The sequence below is a fragment of the Megalobrama amblycephala genome, linkage group LG1 (assembly GCF_018812025.1).
Source record: "Megalobrama amblycephala isolate DHTTF-2021 linkage group LG1, ASM1881202v1, whole genome shotgun sequence".
NCBI lineage: Eukaryota > Metazoa > Chordata > Actinopteri > Cypriniformes > Xenocyprididae > Megalobrama > Megalobrama amblycephala.
The window spans coordinates 36,951,954-36,970,018 of record NC_063044.1 but is presented as its reverse complement, the minus strand read 5'-3'; the positions used below and the strand labels follow the sequence as shown (position 1 = coordinate 36,970,018).

Sequence of the window (18,065 nt, the reverse complement as noted above, 5' to 3'; positions counted from 1 at the left end):
ACTCAGGCTCTAAAACGAGCTGTGAGAAAAGCTGAACGTAGTTGGAAGAAAACAAAAGTAGAAGTTTTTCGCCTTTCGTGGAAAGAAAAAATGATTGAGTACAGAACGGCTATAAGAAATGCTAGATCTACTTATTTTTCAAATCTCTTAATAGAAAACAAACATAATCCTAGGTACTTATTTGACACAGTGGCTAAATTAACTAGAAACAGAGATTCAACTGCTGACGTTTCCAAAGAGCACAGCAGTAATGACTTTATGAACTTCTTTACTTGCAAGATTGACAATATTAGAGAGAAAATTATAAACATGCAACCGTCTACAGTTTCGCTTCAGACAGTGCACTGTAGTGTCCCTGAGGTAAAACTAGAATCATTCGCCGCTATAGGAGAGGAAGAATTATCTAAACTTATCAAATCATCAAAATCAACAACATGTATGTTAGACCCAATGCCGACTAAACTACTGAAAGAAATGCTTCCAGAGGTCGTAGGTCCACTTCTTGATATAATTAATTAATCGTTAACACTAGGATACGTGCCAAAAACTTTTAAGCAGGCTATTATTAAACCTCTTATTAAAAAACCTCAACTAGATCCGAGAGATTTAGTAAATTACAGGCCAATCTCGAATCGACCTTTTCTGTCAAAGATACTAGAAAAGGCAGTTTCAACACAACTGTGCTCCTTTTTAGAAAGAAATGGAATCTGTGAGGATTTCCAGTCAGGATTAAGACCGTACCATAGTACTGAGACTGCTCTCGTTAGAGTTACAAACGATCGACTCTTATCATCCGATCGTGGCTGTATTTCTCTATTAGTGTTATTAGATCTCAGTGCTGCTTTTGACACTATCGATCACAACATTCTTTTAAAAAGACTTGAAAACTATATTGGCATTAGTGAAATTGCTTTGGCATGGTTCAAATCTTACTTATCTGACCGTTATCAGTCTGTAGTAGTTAATGAAGAGATGTCGTATCGATCACAAGTTCAATATGGAGTACCACAAGGCTCAGTACTAGGACCGTTGCTTTTCACTCTGTACATGCTGCCCTTAGGAGAGATAATTAGGAAGCATGGTGTTAGTTTTCACTGCTATGCTGACGATACTCAGCTCTATATTTCCTCGCGCCCTGACGAAACCTACAAATTCACAAAACTAACAGAATGCATAGCTGACATTAAAAACTGGATGACAAGAAATTTCTTATTATTAAATTCAGAAAAAACTGATATCCTAATCTTTGGACCAAAAACTTCCTCACGAAAAAACCTTGAATACTCTCTAACACTTGACAGGTGCTCCATTAAATCTTCGTCCTCAGTTAGGAACCTGGGTGTGCTCTTTGATACCAATCTTTCATTTGAAAGTCATGTTTCTAGTATCTGTAAAACCGCCTTCTTCCATCTAAAAAATATATCTAAATTACGACATATGCTCTCAATGACAAATGCGGAACAGTTGGTTCATGCATTCATGACCTCAAGACTAGATTACTGTAACGCTCTACTGGGTGGTTGTTCTGCTCGGCTTTTAAACAGACTACAGTTGGTCCAAAATGCGGCAGCTAGAGTTCTTACTAGAACCAGAAAGTATGACCATATTAGCCCAGTTCTGTCAACATTACATTGGCTCCCTATTAAACATCGTATAGATTTTAAAATCTTGCTACTTACTTATAAAGCTCTAAATGGTTTAGCTCCCCAGTATCTAAGCGAGCTCTTGGTGCATTATAGTCCTTCACGTCTATTGCGATCTCAGAATTCAGGCCAGCTGATAATACCTAGAATATCAAAATCAACCGCAGGCAGTAGATCCTTTTCCTATTTAGCACCTAAACTCTGGAACAATCTTCCTAGCATTGTTCGGGAAGCAGACACACTCTGTCAGTTTAAATCTAGACTAAAAACACATCTCTTTGCTCTTGCATACACATGACACATTATCAATACATTAACATTTTTCAAATCCGTTAAAGGATTGTTACGCTGCAATAATTAGGTCGGCCGGAACCGAGAACATTTCCTATAACACTAGTTATACCTGTACATCAGAATAAGAATGGCATCTACGCTAATATCAGTCTCTCTGCTTATCCTGAGGTTTGCCGGGTGCTGGATCCAGGCCGTATCCAGATCAGATGGAGAACCTGTGTCTGGACCTGACTACAACGTAGCCCAGGAGACAATGGGCCTACAGATCCAGTTCTGGCTGCATCTATAATTCAGATTTTTAATCTCCGTATCCGCTTACATATATTTATATATAATCTATTTTTAATCTCTATAATAAAAATGTATAATTCAGATTTTGATCTCCATATCCATTTACATATATTATATATATCTTCCAAGGGGTTTTTTCCCTCCTAGGACTGTTTTCCCAGTGTTAGCACACTGGGTTTTTCTCCTAGGGGTTTTTTTCCACCCCTATGAGTCAGCCGACATTGGCTTAATGTAGCACCATCTTGTATATGTTACATATTACCACGCTTGCTTGTACAGCTTATTTTTAACCACTTCTCTTTTTTCTGTGCTTCTAATATGTAAAGCTGCTTTGAAACAATTACCAATTGTAAAAAGCGCTATATAAATAAATTTGACTTGACTTGACATTTATTTTTGCTTAATGATCAGAATAGTTTACGTTCATCTTTTTACGAGCTCACATGTCACAACATATTGTGATCTTGTTGGTCAGCTATTTCCAGTATTGAAATGTTTTATGTTTTTAAAGTAGAAAATGATTATAAATATGGCAGATTTTGGTCATAGTACATTTATTTTCATTATTGGTACTGGCCATCATATACATAAAAAAAGAGTAGACAGCCCCAGTTGTCAAGGCAGCATCTACCCTTCATTTATGTCTATGCCAGTCAGTTCTTTGTAGTTATTGGTCAAATCTCTTCTGGGCAATTTGTGTTTACAGAAATGTCATCTCTGGTTCCATGTAATTTATTATAGCTCTGCCAAAGGGGGGGCCATTGGTCCATCACCCTACAGAGGCCATACACCCAGCCCATCACTGTATGACCTCAACACCTCTGGTCCATCACCTGGTGGAGGCCATACACCCAGCCCATCACCGTACAGCCTCAACACCTCTGGTCCATCACCTGGTGGAGGCCATACACCCAGCCCATCACTGTATGACCTCAACACCTCTGGTCCATCACCTGGTGGAGGCCATACACCCAGTCCATCACTATATGACCTCAACACCTCTGGTCCATCACCTGGTGGAGGCCATACACCCAGCCCATCACCGTACAGCCTCAACACCTCTGGTCCATCACCTGGTGGAGGCCATACACCCAGCCCATCACCGTACAGCCTCAACACCTCTGGTCCATCACCTGGTGGAGGCCATACACCCAGCCCATCACCGTACAGCCTCAACACCTCTGGTCCATCACCTGGTGGAGGCCATACACCCAGCCCATCACCGTACAGCCTCAACACCTCTGGTCCATCACCTGGTGGAGGCCATACACCCAGCCCATCACCGTACAGCCTCAACACCTCTGGTCCATCACCTGGTGGAGGCCATACACCCAGCCCATCACCGTACAGCCTCAACACCTCTGGTCCATCACCTGGTGGAGGCCATACACCCAGCCCATCACTGTATGACCTCAACACCTCTGTCCACACCTGGTGGAGGCCTCACCCACACCTGTATGACTCAACACCTCTGGTCCATCACCTGGTGGAGACCATACACCCAGCCATACACCCAACACCTCTGCCCATGGTGGAGGCACCGTACAGCCTCAACACCTCTGGTCCATCACCTGGTGGAGGCCATACACCCAGCCCATCACCGTACAGCCTCAACACCTCTGGTCCATCACCTGGTGGAGGCCATACACCCAGCCCATCACCGTACAGCCTCACACCTGTATCACCTGGTGGACCTCAACACCTCAGCCTCAACACCTCTGGTCCATCACCTGGTGGAGGCCATACATCCAGTCCATCACTGTATGACCTCAACACCTCTGGTCCATCACCTGGTGGAGGCCATACATCCAGTCCATCCCTGTATGACCTCAACACCTCTGGTCCATCACCTGGTGAAGGCCATACACCCAGCCCATCACCGTACAGCCTCAACACCTCTGGTCCATCACCTGGCAGAGGCCATGCAGCCAGCCCGCAAGAAAACGCATGGACACCATGTCAGGATTGACATTTTTCACTTTCCTTTATTGTGATATACAGGTGCTGGTCATATAATTAGAATATCATCAAAAATTTAATTTATATCAGTAATTCCATTCAAAAAGTGAAACTTGTATAATGTATACATTCATTCCACACAGACTGATATATATCAAGTGTTTTATTTCTTTTAATTTTGATGATTATAACTGACAACTAATGAATTCTCCGCATATATTTAGTCGTGGCAAAGTGTTTTTTAATTGTCGATTTCTGTTTATGTTTGACAACTATATTGCACATCTTTCAAAACAGTTTACCCCCACTTTCGTAAAGAACTCCTAGGGGGTTTTGCACAAAACTAGGATAAGGGATTAAGCTGGGATTTTCCAGTTATCCTGGATGAATTTAGTCTTGACTTGTTTGCACAAAAGCAGAGGCACCTTAGTTACCATGGAGATTTATTCTGTGCAGCTAGCCTGCTCCAGACCAGACTAACAGCCAGGATTTATTAATCCTGGGGCCTTTTCTGTTCACTCAGCAGTAGTTTTATCTTATTGTTATCAGCCTGTATTAAAATACAGTAGGTGCATAATTGATGTTCAGTTAAGCACTATTACTATTTAAAGTTGTGACCAAGCCAAGATGCACATACTAGACTTGGTCAAGCCTCGCTTTTTCAGTTATCCTGGATTTGTTAAATTCTACTTTTGTGCAATAGCCCCCTGGATACTGTTTTTCACCACCTTTTGCTGTCATTTTTGTAGGCAAATGTGAGACATTGGTAGCACACATACATGTCTGCGGCGTCTTCTGAACAAAACAAGGAAGTGAGTTTGCTAACGTATGACAACGCCCTTTTTCGCCCTTTGAATTTGCGTTAATAGTTGCGATCGCGAAATCCTGGAGGAACTGATTAGGTTTTGCAAACCCACCTCCTCCCCAGCATCCACCTTTGAGCTCTGTCTTCATGTCTTCATGTCTCCCCTGCAGGGGGTCTGCTTCATTCCCTGTAATGTCTTGCAAAGCAGATCATTCAGGGAACAAATTACTGAGTCAGAGCCTGATGCCAAACCTGCTGCATCCATGCTCAAGGATGCTGTGCTTCAGCTTGCAATGCTTATAAATTATTTGTTCTAATTTCAGAGTTGTCTGACTAAACTGTCAGAATAGAAGTTTAAAACCAGAAATGAAGTTTTATCCAGTATCACTTAATAGCACCTTTAAGGATAACACTGTCATTTTATTTATATTCATGATTGGCCAAAAAAATCGTACTTGCTGATTTGCAATTCTCTGAACTGAAATGGACGTCTCACGGTGTTATTTCCTTTTAACCTGAAGTGCAGTTGTATATGGTCTATGTGGTAATTTTTTTTTTGTCAAATTACTCATGACAGATTTTAATGCTCTTGTCTTACAGCTTATGTCCTGAGATGTGCAACTCTACCGGACTGGGAACCAATTGAGATGAACACCATCAACGACAACAACTCCTATTGGCCATTCACCTCCGGTTCAACCTCGGAGTTGGTACATTCCCTTTCCGGTTGTTGATATTTGTAAATTTGTCTTGGTGTTTGTAAAAGTGTGTTCTTGGTAATTTGTTTTCTGAAATTTAAATTTGTTTCGGGACTTGTAAATGTGTTATGGTAATGTAATTTGTTTTATGATATGTACAAATGTTTTCTAAAATTTAAATTGGTCTCAAGCTCTGTAAAAGTGTTTCAGATTTTGTAATGTTAGTTTGCACCTCCAGGCCACCGTACTTTTCATGTGTGTGTGAGCCAAACATTATTGTTCCATGTGCTAGTCAGTGTTTTATTTTTACAATCTGGAAGTGTTGTACTGTACTAGTGATGTCCCCACACTCTAGCACCTACATCTGAGGAGTGAGCTGAGTTGGTACAAGTGTGCCTTACTATAGTTAGCATTCTAACCAAACCCTGTAATCTTTTCATGTTGGTTTGCACCCCCAGGCCACCATACTTTTCATGTGTGAGCCTAACATTGTTGTTCCACGTATCCCACGTTCCACTTGCTGGTCAGTGTTTTTTGTCTTGAAGTGTTGTACTGGTGTTACACAAATAGTTTTCAACTTTTCAATATTGAGTATTGTTTTACAGTTATTTCTAATTAATAAAGATAATTAATCTTTAAATTGCATTCTCAATTTGTTCTTGTATTTCTCAAATATACCTTGGATATCATTCTCATATATAGCTTCAGTAAGACATTAAAGAGAAATAATCAAGAGATGGAAGAGACGTTGGACACACAATAATAAGATCTCTTTTAAGGCTCATAATTCTCAGATTTGTCTCATAAAAGTCTCAGATTCATCTCATGTTATTCTCTTTAATTCTCCTTCAAATAACCAAGACATAATTGAGATCAGGCGTATACAATTATGAGATCTCCGCTGTTTATCCCACTTCTCAAGTATTGCTCAAATGGTTTTCTCAATTTAACCTCCTTTGTCTTACTGGTGTCTTGTCTCTTTTTAGCTTATGTCTTGCTCCTAAGGGACCCTTAGGAGAAGTAACTCAGAAACAAATGATCACAGAATGATATGAATATGAGAAGCTCAAATTGATCTCAAGAGATGAGATTGAACAACAGATGAGCAACACATTTTTCCTATGGGTATGAAACCACGTTTTCTTTAATGGTTACCAACACGTAGCCTATAGTACAGTACAGAGAATTTCATGTGTGAATTACCAATTCAAATGTGAACAAAAATAAAAGCAATTAAATCTGTTATTATAATTAAAAGATGAAAATTAAAATGACGGGTAATAATAGATTATGACAGATTTTTTACGACCCTGTCCGTCAAAATGACGGACAAAGTTACAGTCTAACGCAACCTCTGGTCATCAGCGTCACTGTCCGGAGCAGAAGGTGGATGCCAACTGCCATAAAACAGTAAAGAAGAAGCAGAAGCAGCGTCACTGCGGAGGATATACAACAGACCCGGAAGAGAAGACAATGCTGAATAAACTCATAGTTTTTGTTATTTTTGGACCAAAATGTATTTTCGATGCTTCAAAAACTTCAAACTAACCCACTGATGTCACATGGACATTTTTATTACCTTTCTGGAGATGGACAGTATACCGTACATACATTTTCAATGGAGGGACAGAAAGCTCTCGGACTAAATATAAAATATCTTAAACTGTGTTCCGAAGATGAACGGAGGTCTTACAGGTTTGGAACGACATGAGGGTGAGTCATTAATGACATAATTTTCATTTTTGGGTGAACTAACCCTTTAACCATAGACATTATGCTATAAGTGCCATGCATTATGTAGACTATGGATTTGAGAATCAATAAGCAAGTGAGCGATTACGGACACAGCAACAGAGTCGACACAGAGAGTCGATTCCTATGCTGGAGTCAACCCCGACTCTGGGGCTATTCAGAGTCGAGGAATTGACTTTTTTGGAGTCGACTCCCCATCACTAATGAGATCCCACCCTCCCTTCAGAGCGCTCTCCAAAGCCACTCCTCCTTCAAAACACATGAAGGCACACACACAGCTACTCCTCAGCAAAGCGTCACACCATTAAACCTCCTCACATCTCAAAGCACATAACATTACAATAATAATGAACGTAAACAATTTAAGAGAGCTCTGAATTGTACCTGACTGCTACAGATTCATTTCGATGTTGGTAATGTTGACATGAAAATGTATACATCTGAGTCTGATGACATTAACAATTCTGATAGAACATCACGTGTTGTGATCTCATAAAAAAAAGTAGTTATGGCATGAATGCAGCATAAGCTCGTTGTTTTGATTCAGGAGGAACTTTTTGTGCTGATTTTTGTGGTGCCCAGTGACTGATGTATGTCTACAGCTCTGTATAGTATGAAACGCACTGATTACGTGTGATGTCTGCGCAAACAGGGTGTGCGAAGGAATCCAAATACAGGCAGGTAGGACATTGTATCATTGCATTTGGACTGAATTAAATGACTGAATGGACATTTTATGATCCTATGCCTTCCACAGACAATAAATAAATATTAGTGCTGTCAATTAAAAAAATCAAATTAATTGCACATTTTTTCTGTAATTAATCGTGATTAAAAACATTGGAGTTTTTAACACTGTTATATTTTAACACAACAAAAGGGAGACTTTTCAGACATGCACGCCAACTTCGCCTTAGCGCCAGTTGCAAGTCAAACGAGCGCGGAAAAGGTGACAAGGGAGCTTCAGTAGAACAACAGTTAACTGGGGTCTGATGAGATGTTGTAGGCTATATGTCAGTAAAACTTAGAAAAACAAACTTTTCTGTCAGTTTTTACACTGTGCTCACAGCGTGCACTCTTCAACTGCATGTACAAATGTGGCAGTGCGTGCTGAATATCTCTTCATCATAAATAAAGCACACAAGAAACTATGAGCATGCAACATGATTGTTATTTCATTTGTTAAGTCATGAAACTACCAAAAAGGAAAGTAAAGCTCCCAAAATGTGCATGCATGAATGTATATTAAATATGCATCACGTTTAAGAACATGTCTCTCAAATGCATGGACTAAAATATTCTGCAATGCAAGATCACAATATAAGGCGCAAATTTTTTAATTTGTAATTAATGCATAAGTAAATGAGAGCACTGTGCACTTGTACTAGAAAATATGTGGTAATTGCATTAATTTGTAAAGTACAAATGGAAATGAAATCATATTTAAATGCATAAAATAACCATTTTTAAAATCTGGCATTATGTGCTGTTGACTTCTTATTTCACATTTTTGCACATGGGGATTCAAAAGAATTTTATTTATTTATAACTCATGCAATTAATTTAAGCCTATTTTGGCAACTAATATAAAGTTAAACATTAGGTGTTTATTTTTTCAGCTGCAAGTTTTAGAAACAGACCTTACAGTCTAACTTAGAATTGTTGAAGAGTTCACTGATTATATAAAATTCAGTGAAGTTTGACTAATTATGTAGTTGCATGTCGCAACCGTAAGTATGCAATGATGGAGAATTTTTAGCGGTTTTGAGAACTAGAAACAGGCTGACTGAGCAATAAACCTAGATAGTGTGAGCACCTATATTAATATATCTAGAGGTGAGGAATAATAAAAAAATTCACTCAATGTTTGTCTAATTCATGACTATCTCAATTACAGTTAAGTAAAAATTAATTGTATTCAGTTGTGTTTGAGGCACTAAAACATTTCAGTACATTATGGTCAAACTCATTTTTTTTTTCTTATTGAAATAATGAAGATTTTTGTGCCACCTTAGACTGGTTGCTGGCCCCTGCCTAGCCACCCCTATGAAAAGATTCTGGCTCCGCCCCTGAAATCCCTACTATATTAGGACATCCACCAAAGAAAATGCATATCACTAAAGAAGATCCATGAACTTAATGGATCACATATTTGGCTGCGGAGTTTAAATGATTTTTAAATTTGAAATGAGGAATTTTATCAAACTTGGATAGTATAAAAAAATTACACCTATTGAATATCCCCATTATGACAGGAATATCAGTGTGCGTGCATGTGTGTGTGTGTGTGTGTGTTTGAAATGTAGACATACATTCACTGTTGTTAAATCTTACACAGAGACAGTTCAGACTCATAAACTCGAAATCCAGCATAGAGGGGTTCAGTGAATGTGGTGCTGAATGTGTGTAAGTGTGTGATTTTGTGTGTGTCAAAGACACTGAAATACGACAGAGTGCCGGCCGACCAGTCTAGATAGACTCCTATTCTGTTAGGCAAAGGTGAAGGGACACCTATGTCTATGAACTTATCATTGTGACAGACAGTAAATCTGTTATTAGAGCAGAACAAAATCCAGGACTTTTCATTGCGTCCAAACCTACAGTCTCTGCCTCCTTTCCTGCTGATTCCTTTATATGACACTGCTATATGAGCCCATTCAAACCATTCAACCTCCCAGTAACAGCGCCGGGTCAGACTCTCCTGACAAAGAACCTGATACCACTCATTAAATCTCTCTGGATGGTCAGAATATGGCTGCTTCTTTGCTTCTTTTACATGTGTAATCTTCCTGTTCTCTTCAGACAGCTTAATGTAGGAGTTTATGGTGTGTAGATCAAGTGTGAGATCACAGGCATCTAAACACAAAAACGGAGAAACATTTCTAACAACAGAACAATTAAGATGAGTGCATGCAGGGTTTGAAATTAACACCCGCCAAGCCACCAAATACGGGTAAAAATCAGCTGTGGCGGGTAACACTGTCAAATCACTAGCCAATTTGGCAGGTTACTTATTTTGTTTACTCACTTTGCTGGGGAAGTTTATGTAAGCCAAATCTGTGCAGATTTAGCGCAAATACTTACCTCTTGAGTCATCATGATTTATAAAATGCAGCGCATTGTGCAGAATCTGCGCATATCTGGCTTAATTGAACATACACGTCACTAGGCAACAAATAACGGCGCTTGTTCATTTGCACTGAAGTAATAGTGAAGATTAAAAAGAAGCATAATAATGTGACGATACATTTGATTAACAGAAAATACATTATTATTTTCGGTAACACTAAGGGTCCAGAATAATGCATTAGTTAAGCATTAGGCAAGGCAAGGCAAGGCAATTTTATTTGTATAGCACATTTCATACACAATGGTAATTCAAAGTGCTTTACATAAAGAACAACCAAATACATAATAATAATGGAACATAAGAAATGGAAGTAACAGTAAAACAGAGAATTTCGCTATCTGGATGGAAGAGCTAGGAAGTTTCAGGGAGTTTTTTTGTTGTCCATCAGAGCAGATCTAAATGGATCTTCCTCACGCAGAGGAATAACTGTTTATATTTGTCAGGTAGCTGTGCGTTTAAACAGTACCCTAACAGACAAATCTTCCTGGATTAACTCTATACAGATCTGCATTCAGGGATAACTAAAACAAAAAATATTTGTCACAGAGCTGCATCAAAGGATAACTAAAAGAAAAACGTACTTCCTAATTCTCCCAGCTCTTTCAACCAGACAGCAAGATAAATGCATTAAAAGTAAGAAAATAAAAAGATGATTCATCAAATATATAAAATGCATTAAAAATGAAATAATAATTTAAAAAATTAAAATAAGAAAAAAAATAAGAAAAAGAAAAAAATAAAGTACAAAGAGTTTGGACATAGCACAGTGCTCAATCAGCAAATGCATAGATAAAAAGATGTGTTTTGAGTCTGGATTTGAATGTGGCTACTGTTGGAGCACACCTGATCTCTTCTGGAAGCTGGTTCCAGTTGCGGCTGGCGTAACAGCTAAAAGCAGACTCTCCTTGCTTTGAGTGAATCCTTGGTATTTCTAACTGATGTGATCCTATTGACCTTAGTGATCTTTTAGGTTTATATTCTGTGAGCATATCTGCAATATATTGAGGTCCTAGACCATTGAGTGATTTATAAACAAGTAACAGTACTTTAAAATCAATTCTAAATGCAACTGGAAGCCAGTGCAAGGACCTGAGGACTGGTGTGATGTGTTCATGTTTTCGGGTTCTGCTCAGAATCCTGGCAGCAGCATTCTGTACGAGCTGCAGCTGTCTTATGGTCTTTTTTGGAAGGCCAGCGAGCAGCCTTAATTAATGATTAACTTGTTCACAATTAAGCATTAGTTAAGAATGAACACACTAGTAATTGATTAACTTTACATTGTAAGGGTAAGAATTATGCATTAGTTAAGCATAAATAAACTAGTAATTAATGATTTACTTGTTCACAATTATTCATTAGATAAGAATGGACACAATAGTAGATAATGATTAACTTAACATATAGTAGGGCATATTAGTTATTATTTACAAATTATTAAACATTTGAAAGATACACATTTATGCTATAAATAAGCATAAATAACCTAGTAATTAATGATTAACTGAATGTACAGTAAACACTTTTTAGTCATTATCTACAACTTAATAAACCATTTATTATTTTTGTGTAGTGATGTAATTATATTTTTGTGCCATTCTATTAAGTTAACCGAACAATAAACTAGTAATTATGCTTAATTACTGATGGTTTTGCAGTTATAAATTGCTAAAATAGTATAATAAAGACAATTTGACCCCCAAAGTGAAAGGTATTAATTAATTAATTAATTAATTAATTAATTATGGCACTTATTGAGTGATATTCAAGATTATTGAGCAGAATAACCCAATAATAAAGGCAAAATTACCATTAATACAGTACAAATAAAGGCAATTTTACCCCCTATTCTAAAGTGAAAGCTAAATTCTCATTAATTATGGCACTTATTGAGTGATATTCAAGTTTATTGAGCAGAATAAGCCAATAATTAAGGTAAAACAGCCCTTACTAAAACAATTATTAATTGTCAGTATTAATACATAACTTTTACAGACACAAAACATATTTTTTTTGTATGTTTGGATAAATGGTGAAAGATACAACATGGACGTATTGGCAACATTTAAACGTAAGAATATTACGTTTTTAGCTACCGCCGAAATACTTACAAATATTTACTAATCTTTTATATCATAAAGATATCTGTATAATTTCCTTTTTACCATTTTATAGATAAATGTTTTATCCCTAAACTCAAACAAATGAATGTACTGGACATTAATATTTAGGAAAATGACACTTTTAGTAACACTATAGCATTAGAAGAATGTTTTGAGACACTAAATCCACTCAAACCTCTAAAGCTACCCATAACTGTTTCTTAAAAATATGTAGAATAGTAGAAAATTAGAAAAACGTAACAGACAGAAAAGTATAACTTAATTTCTTTATTAAGAAAATGTCAAAAGCGATTCCAATAGTAGTCTGAATGATGATGTGTTGCAGTCGCAGTCCTCTTTGGTGATATATAATAGTTTTGTATCAGGTACAGAGCAGAATTTAAGTTATTAATCCATGAAAATGGTATTCTGCTTCACTTCACTTCACGGCATGTCGCAATCTGTGACGAAGCAGGCGAAAGCCAATGAGCGTTGACATCATTGCCGTAAAACGTGTTATGTCAAGCTTTTTGAGGCGGCAATTTTTGGATTCATAATCACTGGATTGACCCAGATGAAGATCAGTGGATAAAGAATTCAATTTGGATCTGTTCCTTGCAGTTGTATGGATTATAAAGATTAAATCGGATTAAATTGACGTCTTTTGTTAATTTATGTTGCATTTTGGTGTATTTTCTAGTCCTATTTCTGAGAAAATGCCTTTTGTGTCCCATGGCGAACAAAATAAGTATTACATGATAAATAATGGTTAGATGATTACAGAAATGTTATTAATTTTAAGGTTTTAAAGTGTAGTTTTGTTTGACGTAATTCTTTGAAACGATTTTGCAGCGAAAGTCAAACAGAGCAAACTGTTTTTACATTTAATAATTTTTAGTGCTGTCAATATTGTACGTTTCAGTGTATGAAAACGTAATTAAATGTACGTGTTGTAGAACCGCACATTGCGTAAAAATACTTGTGCGATCACGTTGCAGAATAACTAAAACCAATAGTATAAATAAGAACCTAGAATAAGGGAATCTCTAGAATAAGGGATCAAATTGCCTTTATTAGTACTGTATTAGTGACAGTTTAGCCATTATTATTGGCTTATTCTGCTCAATAAACTTGAATATCACTCAATAAGTGCCATAATTAATGAGGATTTAGCTTTCATTTTAGAATAGGGGGTCAAATTGCCTTTATTAGTACTGCATTAATGGTAGTTTTGCCTTAATTATTGGCTTATTCTGCTCAATAATCTTGAATATCACTCAATAAGTGCCATAATTAATGTGGATATACCTTTCACTTTGGGGGGTCTTTATTACACTATTTTAGTAATTTATAACTGCAAAATTTAAGCATAATTTAACCAAATTAAGCATAATTACTAGTTTATTGTACAGTTAACTTAATAGAATGGCACAGAAATATAATTACATCACTACACAAAAATAATATATGGTTTATTAAGTTGTAGATAATGACTAAAAGGCATTTACTGTACATTCAGTTAATCATTAATTACTAGGTTATTTTTGTTTATTTATAGCATAAATGTGTATCTTTTTAAATGTTTAATAATTTGTAAATAATGGCTAATATCCCCTATTATGTTAAATTAATCATTATCTACTATTGTGTCCATGCTTAACTAATGCATAATTTTGACCCTTACAATGCTTAATTGTGAACAAGTTCATTATTAATTAATGCTTAACTAATGCATTATTCTGGACCCTGGCTTATCCTGAAACCTCAGGTTTGTTTTTTCCGCGTGGTGTTTGGTGTTCTTTGTAGGAGAGAGCAGGGGCGAAAGTACCATTTTTCAGAAAAACTTAATTTTAAAAAATAAAGTTTTAGACAGAGATACTGTCACAGATCCCTTGTCTTCCTGAACTCCATTTCCCATGTTCCTCCTGTTCTCCACACCTGCACTCACTTCCCTCGTCATCTCCCCATCATCACAGATCATCATCACCTGGACTCCCTCGTTAGCACTCCCTTTAAATTGGTCTCACTCCCTTCACTCCTTGTCCGTTCTTTATGTTGTATAGTGTGTTTATGCTTCGGCTCAGTGTTTCTTCATTAAAATACCCATTATTGTGGATTTCCGTTGATGCCTCATCTCTATTGCATAGAGCACCGTAACAGAAGAACGGACCATAACCGCTGGACTTCCACAATTCAAAGGATGGGTATTTTCCTTATTCCTGTACCCCCGAAGTCTCTCAAGGCGGAGGACCGGCTATGCCGTTTATGGCAGAGTGGCAGACCGTTGGAGAGGTATGTGGAGGAGTTTTTGGAGGTCTCTTATTTGGTGAACTGGCCTGATGCCAGTCTTGATGCTGTGTTTCTGATGGGACTGGACAAGGACGTAATTCGTTATAGCGAACCGGCCTGTAATTTCTCCTTAGTCAATTCTCTAAATCTAATTCTCTTTTTAAATGGTTCTAATTTTGAAGTTGACAAAATTCAAGAGAACCAGAATTGTCCTTGTCCAGCCCCATCAGCAGCTTATCGGGCCTCGCCAGCTCACCTCATCCCAGAACCCTGCACATACCGCTTCAACAGTCCTGTCTACTCCTGGCCACCAACCGCCGCCGCCGAGCCTGCTGCTCCAGCCGCCGCCGCCGAGCAAGCTGCTCCAGTCTCCACAGAGCCAGCTCCAGTGCCTGTGGGGATTTTAATCATCTATGCGGGGATGGATTGGACCCCTCTTCACTCCGCCGAGCCCTCTGCTCCAGCCGCCGCCGAACCCTCTGCTCCAGTAGCTGCCAACGAGCCAGCCGCTCCAGTAGCTGCCAACGAGCCAGCTGCTCCAGAAGCTGCCAACGAGCCAGCCGCTCCAGTAGCTGCCAACAATCCAGCCGTTCCAGTAGCTGCCAACGAGCCAGCATCTCCATGTTCCTTCGCCGAGCCAGTATCTCCAGTCTTAGTCGCTGAGCCAGTATCTCCAGTCTCAGCCGCCGAGCCAGCTCTATGCTCCACCGCCCAAGAGCCCACTCCAGCCCACAAAACAACTCCTTTTCCTAGACTCCTCAGACTCATCCTAAACCTCCCCAAGTATTTTTTTGGGGGGGCCAAGTACCCGTGGGTGGGGTACATGTGGGGGACACACATGTGGGTAGGGCTCCACCATGGTCGTCCACGGCACCAGATCCACCATGGCCATCCACGGCACCTGTCCCACCATGGCCACCCACGGCACCTGACCCTCCGTGGCCGCCCACGGCACCTGACCCGCCATGGCAGCCCGCTGCACCTGACCCACCATGGCAGCCCACGGCACCTGACCCGCCATGGCAGCCCAAGGCTCCTGACCCGCCATGGCTGCCCGCTGCACCTGACCCGCCATGGGAGCCCAAGGCTCCTGACCCGCCATGGCTGCCCAGGACTCCTAACCCGCCATGGCTCATGGATCCGCCCTGGAGACCTCCACTCCACTCCAGTCCACTCCTCTCCCTGCACCGGCATGAGGTCTCCAGGGCGCCCACCCCCCCTCCCCGTTGTTACATCTATGGCGTGAGGCCACTCCTACCGGGAGGGGGGGTAATGTCACAGATCCCTTGTCTTCCTGAACTCCATTTCCCATGTTCCTCCTGTTCTCCACACCTGCACTCACTTCCCTCGTCATCTCCCCATCATCACAGATCATCATCACCTGGACTCCCTCGTTAGCACTCCCTTTATATTGGACTCACTCCCTTCACTCCTTGTCCGTTCTTTATGTTGTATAGTGTGTTTATGCTTCGGCTCAGTGTTTCTTCATTAAAATACCCATTATTGTGGATTTCCGTTGATGCCTCATCTCTATTGCATACAGCACCGTAACAGATATACACTATATTGCCAAAATTGTGATGCCTGCCTTTACATGAACTTTAATGACATCCCATTCTTAATCCATAGGGTTTAATATGGAGTTGGCCCACCCTTTGCAGCTATTACAGCTTCAACTCTTCTGTGAAGGCTTGCCACAAGGTTTAGGAGTGCGTTTATGGGATTTTTTGGCCATTCTTCTAGAAGCGCATTTGTGAGTTCAGGCACTGATGTTGGATGAGAAGGCCTGGTTGCAGTCTCTGCTCTAATTCATCCCAAAGGTGCTTAGGTGCAGGCCAGTCAAATTCCTCCACACCAAACTCGCTCATCCATGTCTTTATGGACCTTGCTCTGTGCACTGGTGTGCAGTTACGTTGAAACAGGAAGGGGCCATCCCCAAACTTGTGGGAACAGTTGGGAGCATGAAATTGTCCAAAATGTCTTGGTATGCTGAAGCATTAAGAGTTCCTTTCACTGGAACTAAGGGGCCAAGCCCAACCCCTGAAAAACAACCCTCCACCAAACTTTACACTTGGCACAATGCAGTCAGGAAAGTACCGTTTTCCTGGCAACCACCAAACCCAGACTCTCCATCAGATTGCCAGACAGAGAGGCGTGATTTGTAACTCCAGAGAACATATCTCCACTGCTCTAGAGTCCAGTGGCGGCATTGTTTTACACCACTGCATCCGACACTTTGCATTGAACTTGGTGATGTAAGGCTTGGATGCAGCTGCTCAGCAATGAACCTCTCTATGCACTGTTCTTGAGCTAATCTGAAGGCCACACGAACTTTGGAGGTCTGTAGCTATTGACTCAGCAGAAAAAGCTGGTGACTTCTGTGCACTGTGCGCCTCAGTATGCGCTGACCCCGCTTTATGATTTTACATGGTCTACCATTTTGTGGCTGAGTTGCTGTTGTTCCCAATTGCTTTCACTAAACAGTTGACCATGGAATATTTAGTAGTGAGGAAATCTCACGAATGAACTTCCTGCACAGGTGGCAACCTATCACTGTACCATGCTCAATGGACCCTTCACTAAGCCCCGCCCTCCTTAGTTACTGTTGCTACGCCATTTACAGTATGTATGCACTGGTGTCAGACATTTCCAAGGAGATAAATAATCATTTTTGGTGAACAATTGAAATATCTGAGAGAGCAAGACAAAAGGGACTGCAGTATGCATTTGAGGGATATATCCACGACATAATATGAAACCGATTAGAAAATAATTTGATCAAAATTGAAGCTAAAGTTCCCAGCGCAAGCAGCAGCCGCCTCATATGCGGACCATTCAAATGGGAGAAACACAAATTGAGGAACAGCTTTGTTCATCCACAGCAGGTTAAGTGAAATTTGTGAAAATAACCTAATAATTATAAATCAAACAGCTTAACTTATAAGTCTTGTGGAATAAACACAAGACATTAGCCTTACCACTTTGCAATGATAACATTCTCCCGCTTATAATTTTAATGCGCCAGGCTACTCCATCTTGCCTTTAATCATATTATTTTACATTCAATTATATGCATTATGAACAAAGAACCATCATTATTTCTAA

General features: G+C 39.5%; 2 protein-coding genes across 7 annotated transcripts in view; both read right to left on the bottom strand.

Annotated features, from left to right (window-relative positions):
- Nucleotides 1–18,065, bottom strand: part of LOC125245497 (zinc finger protein 585A-like) — a 332,027-nt gene that overhangs the window by 140,105 nt on the left and 173,857 nt on the right. The window lies entirely within an intron of this gene.
- LOC125245451 (NACHT, LRR and PYD domains-containing protein 3-like) overlaps nucleotides 7,331–18,065 on the bottom strand; it is a 33,633-nt gene continuing 22,898 nt past the window's right edge. For all 6 annotated transcript variants that reach the window (XM_048156060.1, XM_048156059.1, XM_048156057.1 and 3 more), the window contains one exon: nucleotides 7,331–10,298. In XM_048156060.1, the coding sequence (XP_048012017.1) occupies nucleotides 9,766–10,298 (533 nt within the window). In that variant the 3' untranslated portion in view covers nucleotides 7,331–9,765. The remainder of the gene's footprint in view (nucleotides 10,299–18,065) is intronic.